Genomic DNA, 19,582 nt, shown 5'->3' with positions numbered 1-19,582 from the left:
GGAAAGCAACAAGGGAGAACATCTGTGTTATGGCCAATCATTTTACTTGCGGCTGTTTGAAATGAAAAACATAAGCTCTTAAGACTTATTTATTTCAATGACCATATGCCTTGGGGAAGTAGGACGGCTCGGCCAGAAGTATTTAGGAATGGGTTTTTTGGTAAAGCATTTCACTGCAGCTTTTTTTTTTTTTTATCGAGTCAGCCAGACCTCCTTAATACATGACGTTCGGGGATAACCACGTAGTTTTCACAATTAGCACAAACACTGCGTGTGGCGCCGCCGGGCTCTCCTGGAACGGATCTCACTGTCTCAACAATGCGCGAAATAATGGTTCCAGCGGTGGTAGCGAAACGGCTAATCTCGTTGCTGCGGTTTCATCCTTCTGTCTCACTCGCGAAGGTAAGCGTCCGCAAATAGCCTAGGCTCCGCAGCCCGATTCGCGAAAAATTTGGGCCGCCGAAATTAAAAGGTCCTATAGTAGTTCTATCGCAGCTTCAATTGTGAGCTGATGTACCCCGCGCCGCTGAATTTCACCGCTCTAACTGGCCGTCAAAGCGTCAAAGCCCCATGCGCGCCCGCTCTCCGCAGCAGTAGCGCGCGGCACAGGCCGGCCGGCGGCCGCTCTCGCTCCCGCCGCTCGGGCGCTCCGATTGCTGGCAGCGCCCTCTGCGCAGCTCTGCGCGTGCATCAGCGGCGCGGACACGCCTCCCCATAGAGAAGGCGCGCGGACGGCAGACTAGCAAGATTTCTAGGGACCCTAAGGCGACGATGCCATGGAGGAGGAGAGATTGTTCCGTAGGGGGCGCTAACGTCGCTTTGTTTACATGTTCCGTATCATCTGCTGCGATGCCGCTGCGCGATGACTGAAGCATACAACATATAATTAGTCTCATAGCAAGCAAATCCTTTTGTAATTCAGGTGAAGCGAACAGTGTGGCTTGGTGAGGTCACCATGAACAGGTTTGTGTGGTCCAGCGATAACCTGTCCAGCGGCGAAGTGATCTTGCGGCAGCAGGCGGGCGTTGCTCTGTACGACGGTGAGCGAAAGGCGAGTTCATTAACCATGCAGCTAAGTAGAACTTTCTGGTGGGCTGGCTGTTGTTAATGAGGCGTGGCTCATTGTGCAATCCGTCGCATTGCCCGTAATGGTTTTGACATGTCTTCACTTTAGACACCTTTTGTTGGCGGCGAGTTGATGCTGACGTCGCATCAAGTGTATTGGACTGGTTCCGAGGTAGGTAAACTTGAGCGAAAGCGACGGGAATTCCGTCGCTTTGTCGCGCGACGACCGTTTTTGGCGAATGGTCAGGACCAATTCTTGTCGTCGCGCGACAAAGCGACAGAATTCACGTCGCTTTCGTCGCAGTGTGAACGGACGAAACAACTTTTCGCGCTCCTGCACTGTTTTGTTTCAGAAACAGCGAATAAGCTTGCATCTGGGCCTCGTCGTACTTATCGAAGAGCAAAGCGGAAGCTGGAGCAAAAGGTACGGCACCTGCGGAAGCATTTCCTGCGATCTAATAACAGTTTCTGCACACCACAGTGCGAAGATAGTGGCCCATGTCTCCCCGCCCAGCGACGAGAAGCATGCCGGCGTCGTCCAGAGCAGCTCGTTCGATTACGTTCGCTTTTCATTCCGGAGCGGAGGCGCGTCAGAGGTGAGACGCGCGCACTTCCTGAGGCCTCGTATCATATGCGTGAATCTGTGCTATTTTCAGTTCTACCAGGAAATGCAGGGTGCGTTACAGAAGAAGGATTGGCTGAAGATGCCCACCGTAGATTCGCGGGTGAGTTCACCTAAGGTCCTTGTTTGTGGTCCTTTAAATGTGACCGTAACAAATGTGCCTTCCTTCTCATGACAGGGCAAGAGGATACGTGCGGGCATAGTCGGCATCGAGCGACAGATCCAGGCAAAGCATGACGAAGCGGACAAGAATATATCTGCGGCCTTTGAGGACCTCAGCAAGCTGATGGACATGGCAAGTTTACTAATTAAGAGTGATTTCCATTGTTTGATATGAAGAATGCATCTGAATGTGCACGGGGTCAAGCAATTCCAGCGAGCAGAACAATTGGTTCCAGCTGAATTGGAAACTTCTCAGGGGACCCACAGAACAAGCCGATCCAAGATCACTAGTGTAATCTTGGCTACCCTCCGTGGAGCCCGAAAATTCTCCCTAGGTCACTTGAAGTTTTTCATAATGTATAACACATCACCTCCTGTATTTTTACAAGCCAAATGCATTGTCCACTTAACAATGAGAGTGCTGGGGATGCCTGTTTCTCTCACATGGTGGACCCGCCGCGGCGGCTCAGTGGCTAAGGCAGGGGTTCTCAAGCATGTTGGTCCCAGGGAACCCTGCTAAGCTCCGTGAAGTGCCAAGGAACCCCCCCCTGCCATTTTTCATTCAGTTCACGCTACATTCACGTGCAATAAATTAAAAAGGAAGCAAGCTTGCTTGCTTTTGAATTTATTGCACGTGAATGTCGACTTTACGAGTGGCACCTATCTCGAAACAGGAGAAATGCGCATGTGGGTAATACAAGGCCGAGATTCAAGTGCAATAGTTTAACCACGCGGCCCGTTTTCGGAGTCTGGCTGGCTACAAGCTGCTGGCAGGATTTATTGCGCAGCTCGCGCCTTTCTGTTACGCACTGAGATGTGCTTACTGACACTCGGGCATGAGTAATGGAGGTTCCTTAGATTGATCGCACCTAGGGTTTTCCATCTAAGTTACTTGTCGAGTGCGGAACCAGAGAAAATTTATCAGTGGCCCGCGGAACCCAGAGGAGGGGGCTGTGGAACCCCTAGGTTCCGCGGAACCCACTTTGAGAAACCATGGGCTAAGGCATTGCACTGCTGAGCACGGGGTCGCGGGTTCGTTTCCCGGCCGCGGCGGCCGCTTTTCTGATGGAGGCGAAAAGCAAAAACGCCTGTGTGCATGAGGTTTCGGCGCATGTTAAAGATCCCCAGGTGGTCAAAATTAATCCGGAGCCCTCCACTACGGCGCGTTAAACCCTGCAATCAATCATTCTCTCACATGGTGCAAGTTCGGGCCAGAAGATTGACCATGCTCAACTGACCATCCATGAATTCAAGAGCGGCTTGTGCCAGGTTGGCAAGGCAACCGATGCTCGAGACCACCGAAGTAGTGGCGCTCTGGTTAGCAATAGAAAAATAAGTGCTGCAGCAGAGCGCTTTTGTGGAGAGTGGGGGCACAGTGCTCGTCAGGCTTGTCCACGAGTGTGCGGCTTCGGAGCATGCTGGCGACATCTGCTGGTAGCTTCTGGCTTGGAGATAGCTTGCCAGTGCACATGCACAGATCTCGGACAGAGTTGGACGGGTCGTCGTTTCGCATGGGCCACTCTAATTTGCAGACGCCACCACCTACGGGGGCGCTTGCCTTCCACAGTGGCAGTTGTGAGGGGCGATGGGCTAGATAGATGCATAGTTTGACACCGTGTGCAGTATTACTGTAGGCAGTTACGTAATTGCACAAAACGACCTGCGCTAATTGAAAAGTATGCGACAAGAATGTACTGCAGCACTTTCGGTCGAACTTTTTGAGCGGTTATGTTACTGCCTGCGCATCGCGCCAAATAACGTGCCTGTCTCCCATGTCACTGCTTACAGCCGGCACTGTGGAACAAAAGTGCCCCTTGCGGGTGGTGGAAAATTTGAGTGGTCTACGCTAAACGCCGACCAGGCCGACAAGCATGCCCAAGATCCGCGCAATATCAAGCTATCTCCAACCCAGCCACTATCAGCTGATGTCGCCAGTATGCTCTAAAGCCACGTGCACTGTACTTTGCACATACGTTTTTCACCAGGCACCACCCAAACTAATCACATGACTAAAGCACTGGGAAGGCTAGCGATTGGGGGAGAGTGGCAGGAGTAGCAGAAAATGGCTTGGTTGGGAGATCGGGGCTGTTGCATGTGGCATTGAAAAGCACAGGAGGCGATTGTATAGCTAATTAAGAGAACCATCAAAACCTTGACATGACGTGAGGATCATTAACAAATAATAAAACAAGGTGTGCACATAGGTGTTTTTTCCAAGCTGTAATTAGCAAGAACTCTATGATTTTATGCACAAACAGGGTGATTTAGGACCTGATGTTAACATATGGGGGAACCAAACTTGTATTTACCCTGCATGGCCCCTTTAATGACACAAACTTAAGCCTGTGAACAGCATCTCTCACTGTTGCTGGCAGTAAACTTTGTTTCAATGTTCATTTAGTATTTTGCGTTGCTATTAATATATAGGCAGGAGAGGTGTCATTACTGCTTACTGCTGGAATCTGTATTTACGGCAAGCAGTTACAAGTAAGAGATTATAGGTGTAATCAGCTTTGGGGCCAATTTGGCCATCACCAAAAGGGTTCTCCCTGTGCCCTCTGCCATGTCATCAATGCTATCACATTTTAAACTACAAAGAGCTTTCCAGAGGGTGGTGCAGGATGTTTAGTTGGCTCAGTCTGACAAAACAAGGTGACATGGCAGCTACATGTAGAAAGTTGGTTTACCGCACACTAGAGTTAATATAGTGTGCTTGGTGTCTTTCTGCACACAACGTTCACAATTATCTCCTCTAGTGCTATGATCACCAAGCCACCAACTTTGAAGGTCTATTGGAGAACTATGCAGAATTTATCTCTTAAGCATTTGTGCGAGTTACCTTTAGATACAGGGACCATTTAAAGATTTTGAAGGGATCACAAAAATGTTTTATATCCTTTTTCCATGCCCTAAGGGTTGAGATTTTGAAAAACACTGGGCCAGTATATTGCGACAGGAATATGCCGCCCAAATTTCACGTCTCTCGGCGTGTGGTTTGTGCTGGGCGATGTTGCGCTTACGGATGTACCTTGTTGCAGGCTAAGGAGATGGTGGCATTGTCCAAAAGTATTTCGCAGAAGCTGAAGGAGAAAGGGAGCAGCTTGACTGATGACGAGGTAAGTGTGGGATCGTTTCAATACATAGTGCTACTACTCTACACAAATTGCTGCTGCAGCGCTTTGCTTCACTTTGTGTGGCAATTTTCTGTACTCGGCTTGATTGGAGTGAAAAAAGCAGTGTTAGTATTTTTTCTTTAACGATATACTGCACAGTCACTAGAGTGTATAAAACTCGAGATTGAGGCATTCAATTCGAACTATTTTGGTGCAATTTACGTTGCACGAGGTCAGTGTTTAGCCCTCTGATTTGGCACTTATTTATTGGTGTTACACATGGCACCACTTCAGAAAACGTTCGGGAAGCAACTAGACAAAAATCGCCCTGCTTGCTGGTTAAGTGCAGTGCTCCGAACTGGTGGCGAAGGAAAGCGCTGCAGCTGACGGTCTGTGTAGGACAGCAGAAGCAGCGTGCCGGCCTGGACATTCACATTCAAAGCTTGCGCTCTAAGGAAACAACACCTTGTGCGAGCAGAATACCTGCTGCTGCTGCTGCTAGCACACAGGGAAAGATGCATAAGGAAACTTGCTGTAGTTAGTAGCTTAAAGTAATGCATGCTTAGGGCAATGCCCACGACGTCAGTAATGGGCATCAGTTCTTTGAAGACAAAAGTTTGTGTTTTCAATAATAAAACACTAATGGTTGTCATTAAAGCTTTATACCACAACATACCTATGCAGGGCCTTTTGTTATGGTGTTTTATAATCTTTGAAATGGTCAGCGGATAAAAACCGGGCCTATTTTGAAAGCTGGTAACCGTAAAACAATACTGTTTTTTTCCAACGTCTTTCTGAAATTTGAGTGGTTTTTGTAATAGATATTAAGATGTAATAAGCGTTGACATGGAAACATACAAAAAAGAAAAGAAGAAAGCAGGTATCAGAGTGAATAACATCCAAAGATTGCATGTATAATGCAGTTCAGTAATCGAAAAACCTCAAGAAAGAAGTTGAGGCACGAATAAACACTAATTTTGCTCTGAAATGCAACTCCACTGCAATGTACAGTGTGCTGTGATGCATGCATCATCACCATCCATCATTGCAGTCTTGCTCCTGCTCTTCTAGCCAGCTTTTTGCCAAATTGTCAGAATTTGATAATGCTTCATTGTCAAAGGTTCATAAAATGAAGGCTTTAAGTTCAGTTTTAAACCCACGTCATCCTGTGTTTATTTTGAGTGCACTTGCCATTCAAAGATCAGGTGATACCATGTGATGTCAAGGAGGACAAGAACAGGGGCCACCCCTTGCACTTGGCAGAACCAGGCCAGCCTAGCAGCCATCTCAAGTAAAGGCCCGTTCACATTGCGACAAAAGTGACGGGAATTCTGTCGCGTTGTTGCACGGTGACAAAAATTGGTCCCGACCATTCGGCAAAAATGATCGTCATGCGACAAAGCAACAGAATTCTCGTCACAATTAACTCGTTTTCGTCACATGTGTGAACGGGCCTTATTAAGCTTGACAGGTGTGCCCTATGGGTTTCTTGGCTGCATTTTTTCCTCCACTTATGCACTCTTTATGTAAAGTTTGGGAAGAACTTTGACAATCACATTCATTATCTTTAAAAACATGGTGTAATTGCACCGTACCCATGGTGCAATTGCATGGTGTAATTGCACATGTACATGGTGTACATGGTACATGGTGTAATTGCACAGCAGCATTATGCTGCTAATGGTGCGGGTAATGTGCAGGGGTATTTTATTGCTTTTCTAGGGGAGCAACATGGAGATGTGGATTACATGCTGGGCAGGTTATACAGGGGAATATGCGGCATGAGGTTGTTGACCTTTGCCATGCTTTGACAGATAGCCGCTTAAACTTGTAATAAAAAATGCTGTCATCCGTGTGTTCACCGGGGCCTGGCACTAGGAGGTTTGGTAATCCGTTCTGGCATATGCACCCGGGTTCTGATAATTGTGTTAAAATATGCATAGTGAAAGATTACTTTGGAGTAAGTTTTCATAGTTGGTTATGCAAGCAAAAACAGGTTTATTGTCCAAATAAAATTTCCACTGACATTTCTTTTTGTTGGGAATTACTGCTTAGCTGTGTATCAATTTATAGCTGTTTTCTTTTGCCAGAAGCTTCAGAAACTTGCCCAGTTTAGTTGCTAGTGATATGTGCGTTGATGGCGAATGTTCAAGCAGAAATCAATTTTCACCTGGTTTTCACATAGGTAAGTTTTTGGGGTAGCGAGAGAAGAGGCACTATTAGGCAGCATCGGGTTTCATTTGAAAATGAATTTTCAGCACAGCACAGTGGTTGTGTTAAACAAGTTATGCAGGCTGCACTAGTTTTCCACAGCTTATGATGATGTTGTTGAGGAAAGACGAAGATGAGCTGGTATAATACAGTATCACCATCATTGGCTATAGGAGAGGAAGAAGTGGTAATAAATAGCGTTCTGAGTGGTGCCATGGCCTGGGGTCCAGTTCCTCAACGGATGTGTTCTGCAGTGTGCACTGATGTGTGGAGTGGCATTGTGCTTACGATTGCCCTGCTATGCCTATGTCGGCGACTGAGCATGTTTGTGGCTTCTCTCGACTGTTTGGCGATTGTTGCTCGTGCAGACAATCATGTTCAAGTCCCACCTGCTGTCCCTGGGTATCAGCGATCCCGTCACCAAGAGTGCCTACGGATCGAGCAACACCTACCACCGGGAGCTGGCCAAGCAGCTGGCTGAAGTCCTAGAGCAACCCGTTCGGGTGTGTCCTTGTTCTTACATCCACAGCTTTTGAGCTTTCCCAGTCATGGCTGGGGAGATTTGAATGTATTGCATGCATCTGCCACTTCTTCCACTGACTGTGTAACAATGAGAAAAAAAACCTGCAAAACACGAATAATAAATGGAAAGTTCTAAAAAGAGCCACTGCAAAGCGGTGCCAGAGGGACATCATAGTCGTGTGGTCACCTTTGCCTGGGTATGCGAGTTGCACAGTGCCCAGGGAGCGTTTTTGCACCATGAGAGGTGCAGGTGCAGTGGGAATCGCACTTGTGCATCTTCAGCCGATTTAATTTGATTGAAGAAGGGAGAAGTAAAAGAACCCTCTATATTTGCAGTGCCTTGCAGAACCCTACACAGGCCCTTCTGCAAAGGAGTTCAGTACCCTTACACCCTCCTACGGGCAAGCCAGTCCCAACTGATACTGTGGGGGAGATTGATTTTAGGGGGTGAGCCTCTCCACACAGTTATTTCAGCTGCCAAAATTGCTGGGAAACTGGCTGAAACACTATTCCAGTGACATGCAGAACAAACATAGGAACATCAATGACCTGGCATTGAGGAGGTTCACGGTCCTAATATGCTTCTTAGCTCCTGAGAAAGATTGCATGGTTTGTCACCAGTTACTGCGGCCTATCCCCAGCATCTACAACATTTAGCACTCTACTCCTTTAGAGGGAACTGGAGCCAATGAAAATCCTTGCCCTTTCAGGGTGGGTTCATGCATACTTAATAATTAACATGCTTGTTCTGATTTTATCATCAAATAACATGTACCTGGCTCCAAGTGGAGATTAGTCCATGCAGATGGTCACAAAGCATCATTATCATGACTTTCTTCTCTGCATCTTGTCCTATGAGGAGTGTGCGTTTTGTGTTTGCACCTGCATACCCATCACCGATCATCATATCCAAAATGTTCTTACCAATTCCTTCAACGGTAGTATCTATCATGCAGTTTTTGTACGTTTCAGCTGGCGAATTTTCTACGCTAGGTTAATTCTCCTGCCATTGAAACCTTTGCCCACCTCGCCATTTGCCCCCGCGTGCATGTTTAGGATGCCAGTAGTGAGAAGATGAAACTAGCTAGTGGCTGCAGGAAATATTTTCCAAACTTTTGCTGCAATCGGTATGACTCAAAGCCAGGAGCATCACCAAGGCACGAAGTGCTTGTAATGATAATGAGTTTGTCTGATTTTGGTGGGGACTACATTGAGGTACCTCTTTCTAAGAGGTATGGTAATCCAACTAGCAAAAGCATTGAACTTGGGCATTTTACTATATTAGAAGGTACTTTTATAGGAATTTTTTTGTGTCGGTAATTTAAAGGGGCCATGCAGACAAAATACAAGCTTGTTTTATTCAAAAAATTTCGTGTTTTATAGTGCCTCCAGCGCTTGTCTGGGAGCAAATGATGCTTTATTCACTGAGAAATTAATCAATTTAAGTTAATAGGTTGAATCTCTTGCCAAATCGTGTGTTTCATGATGTCTGCAATGACATCACAAGAACGGGTCTTCAAGCTAAACTTGGTGTGCTGTGGAGCCTTATTTACCGTTAGTCAACGTCTGCAGCGGGCTGTTTTCTCCCCTTGCTTTGTTTTTGACCGTAGTTGTACCTGGCTTGTTTTTGTAAAGGTAGAAAATAATCGTTTCGTGAAACATGGTGTTCGCTCGACAAATGTAATAACGTAAGACACTCACTTACGCCAATCGGCCAGTGTCGTCTGAGACGACCCCAAAGCGCTGCAGGTCTGTGCAACTAAAACAAGCATAGTGCGCGCAGTACCAACAGCAGTACGCATCGGTACTTCTATCTTTACGTCTATTTCCGTAACTTTCATTGTTTATCCCACCATTCTTACTGCTGCAAAACGAATATGCATTACATTTAAGCTCGTTCGGCAAGCTTGTAAGCACTCCCTAATTTGCGTTTGCTTTTGCCAACCTCAGCCAATCGCAGAGCTGGCACATTTGACATCATAGATTCTGTTGCAGGAACTGAGCTATTGGGTCGCATAGCCATTCCTTTTTTTCCTAATTATGCAGCTTATTTGAGTGAAGTTTATGTTAAAAGTGGTGTCAGTATGATTCTAACAAGGCAATCTTTTGAATGAACCAAACTTGTGTTTTGTCTGCATGGCCCCTTTAAAGGGCATGTCGTTTAGTCTGCACTGTGCTATGAATTTTGGGCAGTGTGATGATAGCCAAGCTGACTGGGCATGAAATTGACTTTCTTGGTGCTCTGTTTCGCAAGGACGCTGGAGGAATTCTAGCCATGACTGATGTCTACTGCAGAATAAACAGAGCAAGGGGCCTTGAGGTGAGTTGGCTCTTGTGCAGGTTCGTTCATAGAGCTGTCTCATGCACAGTCATTAACAAGCCTTGATTGGGCGATTTCACCATACGCTGTGCTGGTGTGATTTCTAAGGCAACTAAATGTCCAGCAGTCTTGCCCAAGTGTGTGACCATTGTGTTTTCGCAGATATCTAGTGATGCTTTACAGCTGGTGGATTGAAACCACCTTATTCACCACTTGGCTAGTGTACGTCGAAGAATGTGTAATTGTGAGAACTCATAGTAGGCTGACTTTGAACATTTTTTAGGTGCTGTAAGCCTCAGAACTATTTCCACATTCAATGAAAATTCAAGGAAATGTGTTTGAAAAGACTTCGTGCATTACTGTCTCACATAAAAAGTGTTACCGACTTTTAAATACTTTGCAAGCAACAAGTGAATAACTCGCACAACAAAACTTAAGCATCTCAATGTCACCATTTCAAATAACTTGAGTAGGAAAGATCGTGCAATTAATATATGTATATCTGCTCTACAAAAACTTTTTTTTTTTTAAAGGAAATTGGCACATGGAATGCCAGTAGTCAAGCTCAAAGCATATATTGTACATCCTTCCTTGGAATGTGGTAGTATCTCGGATCCTTACCGGCAAAATTAGATCAACCAACTTGAATGGAATTCAGGCTTAGAGTACGGCTTATATTTTCAGCGTACATGTTGTAAAGCGCAGTCAGTAGCTGCTTTGCTTGCTATGTCAAATTTACCAACACTGGCAACACGCTGAAAAATCTCCTAACTAAAGTTTCTGTGAAATTCAGTGTAGATCAGTCGCGCTATTTGTTTTGTCCTAGAAGCATCTCACACAAAGTAAGTCACCACAATGTATATGAATATTCCTTGCTTGTTCAGACAATAAAAGAACCGAATAACTTGATGTACAAATTTTTGTCCTTCGCAAAGTCTGTCCAATTGTTTGTAGAGAAGCTAGAAATGTAGTTTTTGGGGTATGTTTGCTTGTTTTATTTGCTTGGTACCTAATAAAATAATTTTAGGAATTCGCCCACCCTGTACCAGCCCCCAAAATGGCTGCAAGTTTTGAAAATAAATAAAAAAAAATTAAAGAGGTAATTGCAGGAAATGAGAGCAGAGTTGTTGTATAACTTTCTGTAAAATATTCTCTAAGGCATGCATACTTTTCCTTTATCTGTTTATGTGCAGCTTTTATCACCGGAAGATCTTCTAAATGCATGCAAGGTAATGGAATCATTGCAGCTTCCACTAAGGTAAGTGCCATTTTGTGTCTGTATTTTCTGGAAATTTCTTCTTTGAGATCAGTTGTTGTGAAAACAATGATATGAAAATGAGAGAGTGAGAGAGAGGTGATTGATTGATTGCGGGACTTAACGCGTCGACACTACACAGGCGATTAGGCACGCCGTAGTGGAGGGCTCTGGATTAATGTTGACCACCTGGGGGTCTTTGACAACCGCCGAAATCTTGAAAGGCCTGTGTGTTCGAGATTTTGCCGCATGTTAAAGATCCCCAGGTGGTCAAAATTAATCCAGAGCCCTCCACTATGGCATGCCTCATCGCCCGTGTAACATCGGCGCGTTAAGCCCCGCAATCAATCAATAGCCACTGAGCCACTGTGGTGGTTGAGAAAGAGAGGGAGAGGGGGGAGTATAAGCTTTTATTCAATGACCAAGCTTTTATGAGCTTGGTCATTGTATAAGCTTTTATTCAATGGCTGTTGGTTCTGAAGTGCTTTAAGGAGGCATCCTCAGTCCAAGGTGCAGTGAGTGTGGACGGCGTGGACAGCCGTTGGCCAGCAGAAGCTGGTCGTCCAGTCTGCAGCTCTCCAAGGCTCACTCCCTAAGCTCGGCTGTGGAAATGTGAAGGTTGGGGGCTGTTAGTGGGGATAGATTGCAGCCACCTACCACATGTCTCAGCATTCCAGGTTCCTTGTCAGATTGTCAAAGCAGGGAGTGCTGCTTAGGATAAAGTAGTAAGCGGAGCCGGGTAGGTTTGGGGAAGTATAGGTCAGGGGTGCGCATAAATTCCGTCCATGCTCACAAGTCTGGGGTTTGTGTGCGAGGGAAGGTGGTGCTTTTCACAAGTCTACAGTGATGCGGGATGTCTGCATGGGGGTCTGCGCTTGGTTTGGCGACACTGCTCTAGGCTCCCATTTGTAGGGATGCCGTGATGTGCCAAAGCCCAGACAAGCTTGACTGGCCTTTTGGAGACTTGAGGCAAGACAATGTTGATATTAATGTGCAGTACAATGTTGATATTAATGTGCAGTGTAGTAGTGTGCGGGCGTCCCCTAGCAAAATTCCAGCAGGCCTGATGCGAGTTGTTGATGGTGCGTCAGTTTTCACTAGGGCGATATTCTCGTCCTCTGCTTGAGTAGGGTTGTTGCCGGCAAGAGAAAGACCGTGGTGATGTCCGCTTCTGACGGCTACAGTGGACATTGTTCATTCAGGCCTTCAGTAAATGTCTGGTACACTTACAGCCTAGAGGAGAAGCCTTGAGGCTAAGCTGTATTAAAAAAAGTGTAGAACACACCAGTTCACTACATGGTCCTTCAACACATGCGCTGAAAAAACTAAATGAAACAAAATGTTGGTGTCCAGTATCTGCTGTGCAGGCATGATGAGCTGGCCTGTAGAGCTTTTCTGATGCTCTAAGGGGAGAGGTGACGCACCATGAAAGTAGCTATTAGGCAGCACTGGCATTGGGTGTCCACATATTAGCGAGGGAAGAGAGAGTTGGTGGGTCCCTCTGATTTACAGTCTCGCACTCACCGTGGACAGTTTGCACGTAGTCCAGGGATTTCCCACGCCATAGATGGGGAAAACAAATGTGGGACTGCTTCTTGGGGAGTCGGACGTTGAGTCTGAGACGGATAATCGCAGAGACCCGCGTCGCCCTGATGTGCTTAAAATTTACTAGGAGCAGCCAGTAGCTTGACATGCGATCTTGCTGGGGCTTTTGAGCCTTGCACTAGTGGTGAACTGATGTAAATGGGCTCTTAGGTGCATTGCATGCGAGAGCCAAATGGCCGAGTTATAGCTACTACATGCACAAAAACGCAGTAAGGCCTAAAGAGCATAAATGCTGTTCATGTTATGCACGCATCTCAAATGGATTTTCATGGAAAACTGGGCACAATTGTTGTAGTCAGTGTGATTTGCCAAAGGTGTTGCTGTGGTGTGTAAGCCTGTGTAAACAATATTGTCAACAGCTGTATCTGGTCTTAGCTAGTGTCACTAAATAAGACGCAGAGTACCGTCACTGAGGCACGCAAGTGAGCAGCGGAGGCCATTTTGGTGTTTATCAATGTTTCAAGATTGCCTGCCGCTTCTGCACCCTCACCGCCAACTTTGACAACATCATTTGTAAATAACACTGCCGAAGACGCAGCAACACGGCACCTTCGGACACACTTCTTCAGCTGAAATGCTGCGAAGTGTGTTATCTTTTATTCACGCTCGGAACGACGGAACGAGGGAGGACAAGTTGAGACTACCACATTTGACTGACAGAAAATGCATAAACAACAAAATGTCGGTGCCGATGGACCGCTGCAGTTAAAAAAAAAAAAAAAAAACAAACAAATGTCACGTGATGCAAAATGACCAATGATCACGGTGGGGGCACGGAACAATAGGAGAAAAGAGTGCAGTGCAGCATGTTATATTACTTTCGATCCACATAGTCAGCCAGCATATTCGCGGGTGCTTCAAGTAACTAGGTTTGTCAGTGCAGTGAATTGTCATTATTTTTTTTTGTATATTGGAGAGAAAATTAACCTTATTAATTAAAATTTATTTCTTTTTTTTTTTTTTTTTTGTTCTGCCTCCTCTATGTGACTGCTTTACCGGTTGTTTGAGGGAGCGTTTGCCTTTTGCAGCTGAGTTCAGTCCTGTACTGCGAGGATTTACTGTTGTGTAACTGCTTGCCTTACAGGTTGCACGTGTTTGAAAGTGGTGTCACAGTGCTTAAATTGGCGACCCAAAATGATGAAAACATGGCCACAGAAACACGGCAATTGGCAAGTGTTTGTTCTTACTTCCCTTTTTTTAATAACAGGCTGCTTGGACTTGTGCTGCCGCTGTTTTCATGAAAAGTTGAAACTGTGACTGTTGTCTATTGAAACGCGTAGTTCCCTCTGTATGCAGCCCGTAAGGCTCGTCCAATGAGTAATGAAAGTATGGGAAGTAGCTTGTTCCCATCCAAAAGGCTGTGTGTTTTGCACTGCTGTACCACCCCTGCTAGGGCTGGAGAGTGGTTGAGGATGGGTCAGTGTCTGAGCTAGGCTTTGTCAAACTCTGCTCCAAGGAAAGGATTGGCCTGGAAGAATAACGGATATACTGAGTTACCGTAAAGTGCACCTAAAGAGGGATGACACACATAGGGATGCATGCGTGGAGGCATTTCCCGCACACTGAATGATGTTGCCCGGCAGTGCCACTCACCGGCTTCTACTGAGTCGCTCGTGCTGCTAGAAAACACGCACAGCATTGACAATGGGGTGCCATCTCCGCAGGGATCATAGAACGACATGGAAGTGCCACTTTGTCACATTGGCTCCTATAAGGGCGGCTTGGGCAACAAGGGTGTTAGCCAGAATTTGAAATGCGACGTCTTGAGGCAACAGTAACCAGTGCGCCACTAGCTGTGAGTGCTGTGCTAGGCTATGTGAAGGCATCAAACCGATTCACATTGCAGTGCTTTGCCACACCATAGCCATCCAAGTAAATACAGCTTACGGAGATAGTGTCGAAGATTTTCAGGGTCGAGGAGTTGCAATCAGCTCCACGTTGCACGTCAGCTTCGCAATGCTGGTCTGTGTCACACATGTGGCGCAATTCAGACTGATAGCACTACGCCGCGGTTGCCTCAAAAATGCTTTCGCACTCGCCAACCACACATTCTTGGGGAGTTCTGTCAGTGCTCAACATAAGTGACTAATCTCCAATGCACACAAGCGGGGAATCTCAACCAAGGGAGCGGTCATAGTAGCAGGACAACGGAAGCCAGCCAGGGCGAACAGTGGCTGCTTTTAAAACGAGCGGCTGGGGGGCTTTCATTGTGGGCAGCTCCCGTGGCCGCTAGTATGGCTGTCTGCACACTGATTTGCTACGCACCTTCCAAATGCTACTGAAACGCAGGGGAAGAAAAACTTGTGAATTTGAAGTGGCAAAGGACACTGCTGTGATAGTTGAAACCTTTCTTTCAGATTGATGAGCATGGATCACTGTCAGCTGAGCAGCTGTCGCCCCTTGTGCACATTCCAGTAATACTGGCCAAGGAGAGGTGAGTCCCCGGAGTGCACCCTTCACTGTGCATCAATAAGACCTGGCCACATCGCATACTGGTCCAGGGTAGTATTGTACGTCAGTGGAACTTGGGAGCACTTGCATCCAGGAACCCTGGCTGCATGCACTTGATGCTCCATAGGGGCTGGGCCCTGTACTCCCCATCATGTTGGCCCTGGCTTCCGTGTAAAGAAAACCTGAAGGGGGCACCCCCGTGCTGTGTGACATGCCACCCATATCGGGGGGGAAGAAGAGGTTAATTGTCGGTGAAACTAGAACTCAACCTTCTCAGTCAGCTGGGCCAGTTTTAAGCTATTGTTCCTTGTATCGCTCTTTGCAGGGTTGGGGATCGACCTATTGACAACTTAAGGCCAACCTCCATGCAATGAAAAATTAGTAAAAAAGTGGCAGACGACACCCAGAGGTGGCCGTTGAGCCATCGGCGTAGAGAAAGACCTCTCGCTGGCGATCTATCCGAGCTAGGTATTGGGTGGCCGGCAGCAAACACCAACTGGAAGCAGCCAATCACAGCTTTGTATTTCCAGTCTGCACTGTGCACTTGTGCGTTCACCAGCCAAAAAATGGACAATCCTTTCACGCTTCGCGTGGACAGACTTCACATCCCTGTACAGAAACTGTTGCCAGAAGTTTGGAGTGAAGCTTCACTGCATGGAGGTTGGCTTTTACTGGGCACTGCAAGCAAAGGACAGTGATGTCCTTATCATACGCTTGTGTGTGTTGGACTTTTTTTCCTGCACTCATAACATTTTAGAACATCTTCTTCATAAGCGCTGATTTGTTGCATAAATGCACAGGTTTGCCTGCACTCAAAATGAGGTGGCGTGTGTAACTAGCGATTTTTGCCTTCAGGGTGAACCAAAGGATTTGCTTCAAATAACTTCCAAATGATTAATTTGAATAGTTTTACCTTGCAGCCTTATTTATGTGCCACTGAAAAGTTGCTGTTATAACCAATGATTGTAATACAGTCGAGCCCACTTATAATGATACCGTTTACAACAATATATCACATATAACGATGAACAACTATGGCACCGCCCACTTTTGTATGTGTTCTATGCTAAAATAAACTAATTATTACAATGCTCCAGTGCCGCACTATTGGATATAACTATTGAATCCAGTTAGAGCGTGGTCATTTTTTTGTGGTAATTTTTCGGTAGAGCGTGGAAATTTTTACTAATTAAAGGAAGCGCACACCAACGCGTGGCATCTCAACTTTCCTCCGTCTCTGCCACCGATCTTGTCACCTTCGTCGGCTGCGGCAGAGACGCTCAAGAAGTCAGATCGCCTAACACCGGGTTTCAGCTTCCCTTCATACAAAAAAAAGAGTTTCCACTCATGTGCTTCACCAATACAACTCAACCAACTACCATTCATGGATCATGCATTGATTTAACCATAGCAAAGAATATCAGGATCCTTGAAGTAATAAAGGGTGAGGCTAAGTGCATTTCACTTGTTTCTGGTCTCACTTTTTGTTGAGCCATGTGTGTGAATTCAAGTGGAATCGCATGGGTAATTGTTGTGGGTGTTATTTACAGCTTCGCTTTCCAGCCACCTCCACAGGGTGGATTGGTGCATATTTTTTTGTTAATTGATTTGGTGGGTTTAATAGTGTGAAATCGGCATATCTTTTTAACCTCAGTAATTAACAGAAGCCTAGAGAATGTGGTTTATCTCACCGTAATGACCCAGTGCTGTGGCTGTCTTTTTATGTAGAAGGTGTTGAATAAGTGCTGCTTGCATTTCTTATCTCCTGTGCTTACCTGGCAGCAGCAAATAAAAGGAGAAGTGGCGAAGTTGCTCCCTTTATGACTAGCATGGCTTACATAGAAGGCAGCAGTCAGCTAGCTTTTCTGAGGGATGGAAAGTTAGAATGTGTGGCACAGATAATGAGCATGTGTTGGTGCGACTTGTGTTTAGAAACCAATGCCGTCACACATGTGAAGCACCCATGATCTCTCACAAATCTCCAGGGACTGGCGTTTGAAGTTGACTGATACGGTCAGGCTCAATTGTTATAAGTGAAAATGAGTAACATGACCATTGTGATAAACAGTTTATTTTGCCACCTAGCATATGCAAAAGTGGATGGTGTTGTGACTGTTCATGCTTAATCCTATGCATTGTAAGTGGTATTGTTGTGAGTGGTTTGGACTGCAGTTGTGAAAAGAAATGTAACCAGCAGCTGAAAGATTACAATGAAAATTAAATTGGTCAATTTTTTTTATGCAGCACATGAAACGGTCAAGGAACTTCGCCAAATGTGAACTAATTTCAAGGATTTTTGTTGGTGTCTTGGGAATCGCTGTGCATTTAATGATTCGAGCGGTAATCACCGGCAGGTTTTTTTTTTTTATTATCAGTTGTCCCAAATGGGGGCCCTAATGCATGGGCACAGAAAATCAACTCAGTTTGGAATTCCTTCAGTTTTTCAGTGTACCAACCACAATGCAGTTTATTTTTGTTAGGCTCATGTAGGGGCCCCAAAAAGTGGCTCCAGGCCATGCACACAAAAACGGAAACTATGGCATTTAAAATTCCTCTTCTATTCCCTATCAGCCATGTTGTTATCATCATATTTTAATGCCTGAGTGGTCCAGTGTTTACCGTAGATATAAAATTAGCAAGCCTCTGTGTTATCTATTGTACAGCATGTGCTGGTATGTGAGTGTATTAAAATGCATTCTTTCTGCTGCTCATTAAAACCTGTTCATTTTCCCCGTCTGCCTGTGCAGGTTGATTTGTGCGGAGCAGAGAGGGCTGGCCTGCCGAGATGACACCGTTGAAGGCCTCCGGTTCTACCCCAACTTGTTCCTGGAGAAGCTAGACTGATGTACTCGGTGAATAAACTAAATGCACCAATGTGGATGATAAAGCGTTCTGGTTTGTGGCAGGCTTTTTTTTTGTTTTCTGTGTGTGTGTGTGTGTGTGTCTAGCTGTCTCATCACGGTTTCTAGTGTCTTGGAATTGTGAAAGAAAAAATCTGAGGACACCTAAGCACTTCCGTGTTGTGAATGGGAGAGCATTGATGGCCAACTGGATGCTGCTGGAGTCCTGGCTCACTGATGACTGCTGTGCTGCTGGGTGCGAGAAGAGACGTGACCAGAGTGCGCAGGTCAGCATGTCGAAATCAAGCCGGTTTAAGAGGCACCTTCCACTTCTGGTGCATGCTCCTTTTCTTTGTGTTTTATCTCTGAAACGCACATTATGGAATGCGTCACAGCCAGCGGGACTTTAGATTCCGCTTAAGGGTGCCGATGCCAGCTTTTTCACTCAAATAGGACATTTAGTTCTCTCGTTTTAGAGGGAAGGTGAAGAGGTATTGAGCTAAAAGAAAAGTTGACCAGCAGCGAGTATGCACTGAATAGTTCCCGTGAACGAATTATTTTCACAATACCTGCCATAGGAGCGGCACAATTTGCGAACAAAAGTGGCCTGATGCCCCGCACCAATCTGGGCACGCGATGCTAGAAGAGCGGAGGCAAAAATTGGCCAGGAAATGTCATGGCTGGACTTCCAGCTGGAGTGGCCTCCTGTGCCATGCTCTTGTCGTCGTGTTTCCTCGAGGCTTGCCACAAAGGGAATGCTACTCCTGTTTGCTGCTGCTGCTGTTGACGATGATAGTACTCATTTGCATAATATTTATGGTAAAAGAAATTGCAGAAATTCAGAGAGTTGTCTACTAATGCGTAGCATTGTTTTGCCGCTTGCCTAGAGTGAGGGTTTTTTACAGCCTAATGTGGCTGTACCGAAACCAAGAGACGAATTTTTGTTTCTTTTCACCCGTGATGTAAATTTATACCGTTAGAGCAATGAAATGACTTTACTTCGCTAATTTTTTTTTTTTGCAAAGATGCAAGGCATACTGCAGAGTTGGCCCATTTATACTGTTTTCTATACCTATTTCCAGTGTCCTTTTGCTGAACATTTTTGCTTATTCTTCAGTTTTGGGGGATATGTATAAGATGCATATTTTTTACTTTATCATATCAATTTTTTGAAAGTTCAATTTTTTTTGTATGCTTCATATTTTTCTGGTTTTCCAAAATTCTCTGTGACCAATTATCTCCATTTATGCTATCATAACGATTACAAAATTCTCTCTGACCAATTATCTCCAGTTATACTATCATAACGATTACAGGTGTTACTTTCGCGAATTCTGCATTTTCGTGGAGATGCAGGAAACATGGTCCTGGATGTGGGAATACTTAGCAAAGAATGCTACGCATTAAAAAGTATGC

General features: G+C 45.6%; 1 protein-coding gene across 3 annotated transcripts; it reads left to right on the top strand.

The window, feature by feature from the left end:
* Window positions 1-800: 800 nt before the first annotated feature.
* On the top strand, window positions 801-18,218 carry Vps36 (vacuolar protein sorting 36). 3 transcript variants are annotated; one of them, XM_077702299.1, is made up of 13 exons: window positions 804-1,051; window positions 1,175-1,237; window positions 1,419-1,489; window positions 1,547-1,661; window positions 1,722-1,790; window positions 1,866-1,982; window positions 4,888-4,965; window positions 7,542-7,676; window positions 9,950-10,015; window positions 11,209-11,273; window positions 13,960-14,044; window positions 15,233-15,309; window positions 18,074-18,218. In XM_077702299.1, the coding sequence occupies exons 1-13, from the start codon at window positions 956-958 to the stop codon at window positions 18,168-18,170; spliced, it is 1,134 nt and encodes a 377-aa protein (XP_077558425.1). In that variant the 5' UTR covers window positions 804-955; the 3' UTR covers window positions 18,171-18,218. The 3 variants fall into 3 exon arrangements, with proteins under 3 accessions (XP_077558424.1, XP_077558425.1, XP_077558426.1); XM_077702300.1 differs by having other exon boundaries at window positions 841-1,040; XM_077702298.1 differs by having other exon boundaries at window positions 801-1,051; window positions 1,547-1,790.
* The last annotated feature ends 1,364 nt before the right edge of the window (window positions 18,219-19,582 follow it).

Source organism: Haemaphysalis longicornis, unplaced genomic scaffold (genome assembly GCF_048455015.1).
Source record: "Haemaphysalis longicornis isolate Haplotype H1 unplaced genomic scaffold, Haemaphysalis longicornis Haplotype H1 scaffold_3, whole genome shotgun sequence".
Taxonomy (NCBI): Eukaryota; Metazoa; Arthropoda; class Arachnida; order Ixodida; family Ixodidae; genus Haemaphysalis; species Haemaphysalis longicornis.
This window is presented reverse-complemented; position numbering and strand designations above follow the sequence as displayed.

What these genes read in the sequence shown, in the direction of transcription:
- Vps36 (XM_077702298.1), top strand. Translation starts at nt 956, where the DNA reads ATGAACAGGTTTGTGTGGTCCAGCGATAACCTGTCCAGCGGCGAAGTG. An exon ending in TGCCCACCGTAGATTCGCGG is followed by an intron (nt 1,791 to 1,865) that starts GTGAGTTCACCT and finishes TTCTCATGACAG; the next exon opens with GGCAAGAGGATACGTGCGGG. An exon ending in TCCTAGAGCAACCCGTTCGG is followed by an intron (nt 7,677 to 9,949) that starts GTGTGTCCTTGT and finishes CTGTTTCGCAAG; the next exon opens with GACGCTGGAGGAATTCTAGC.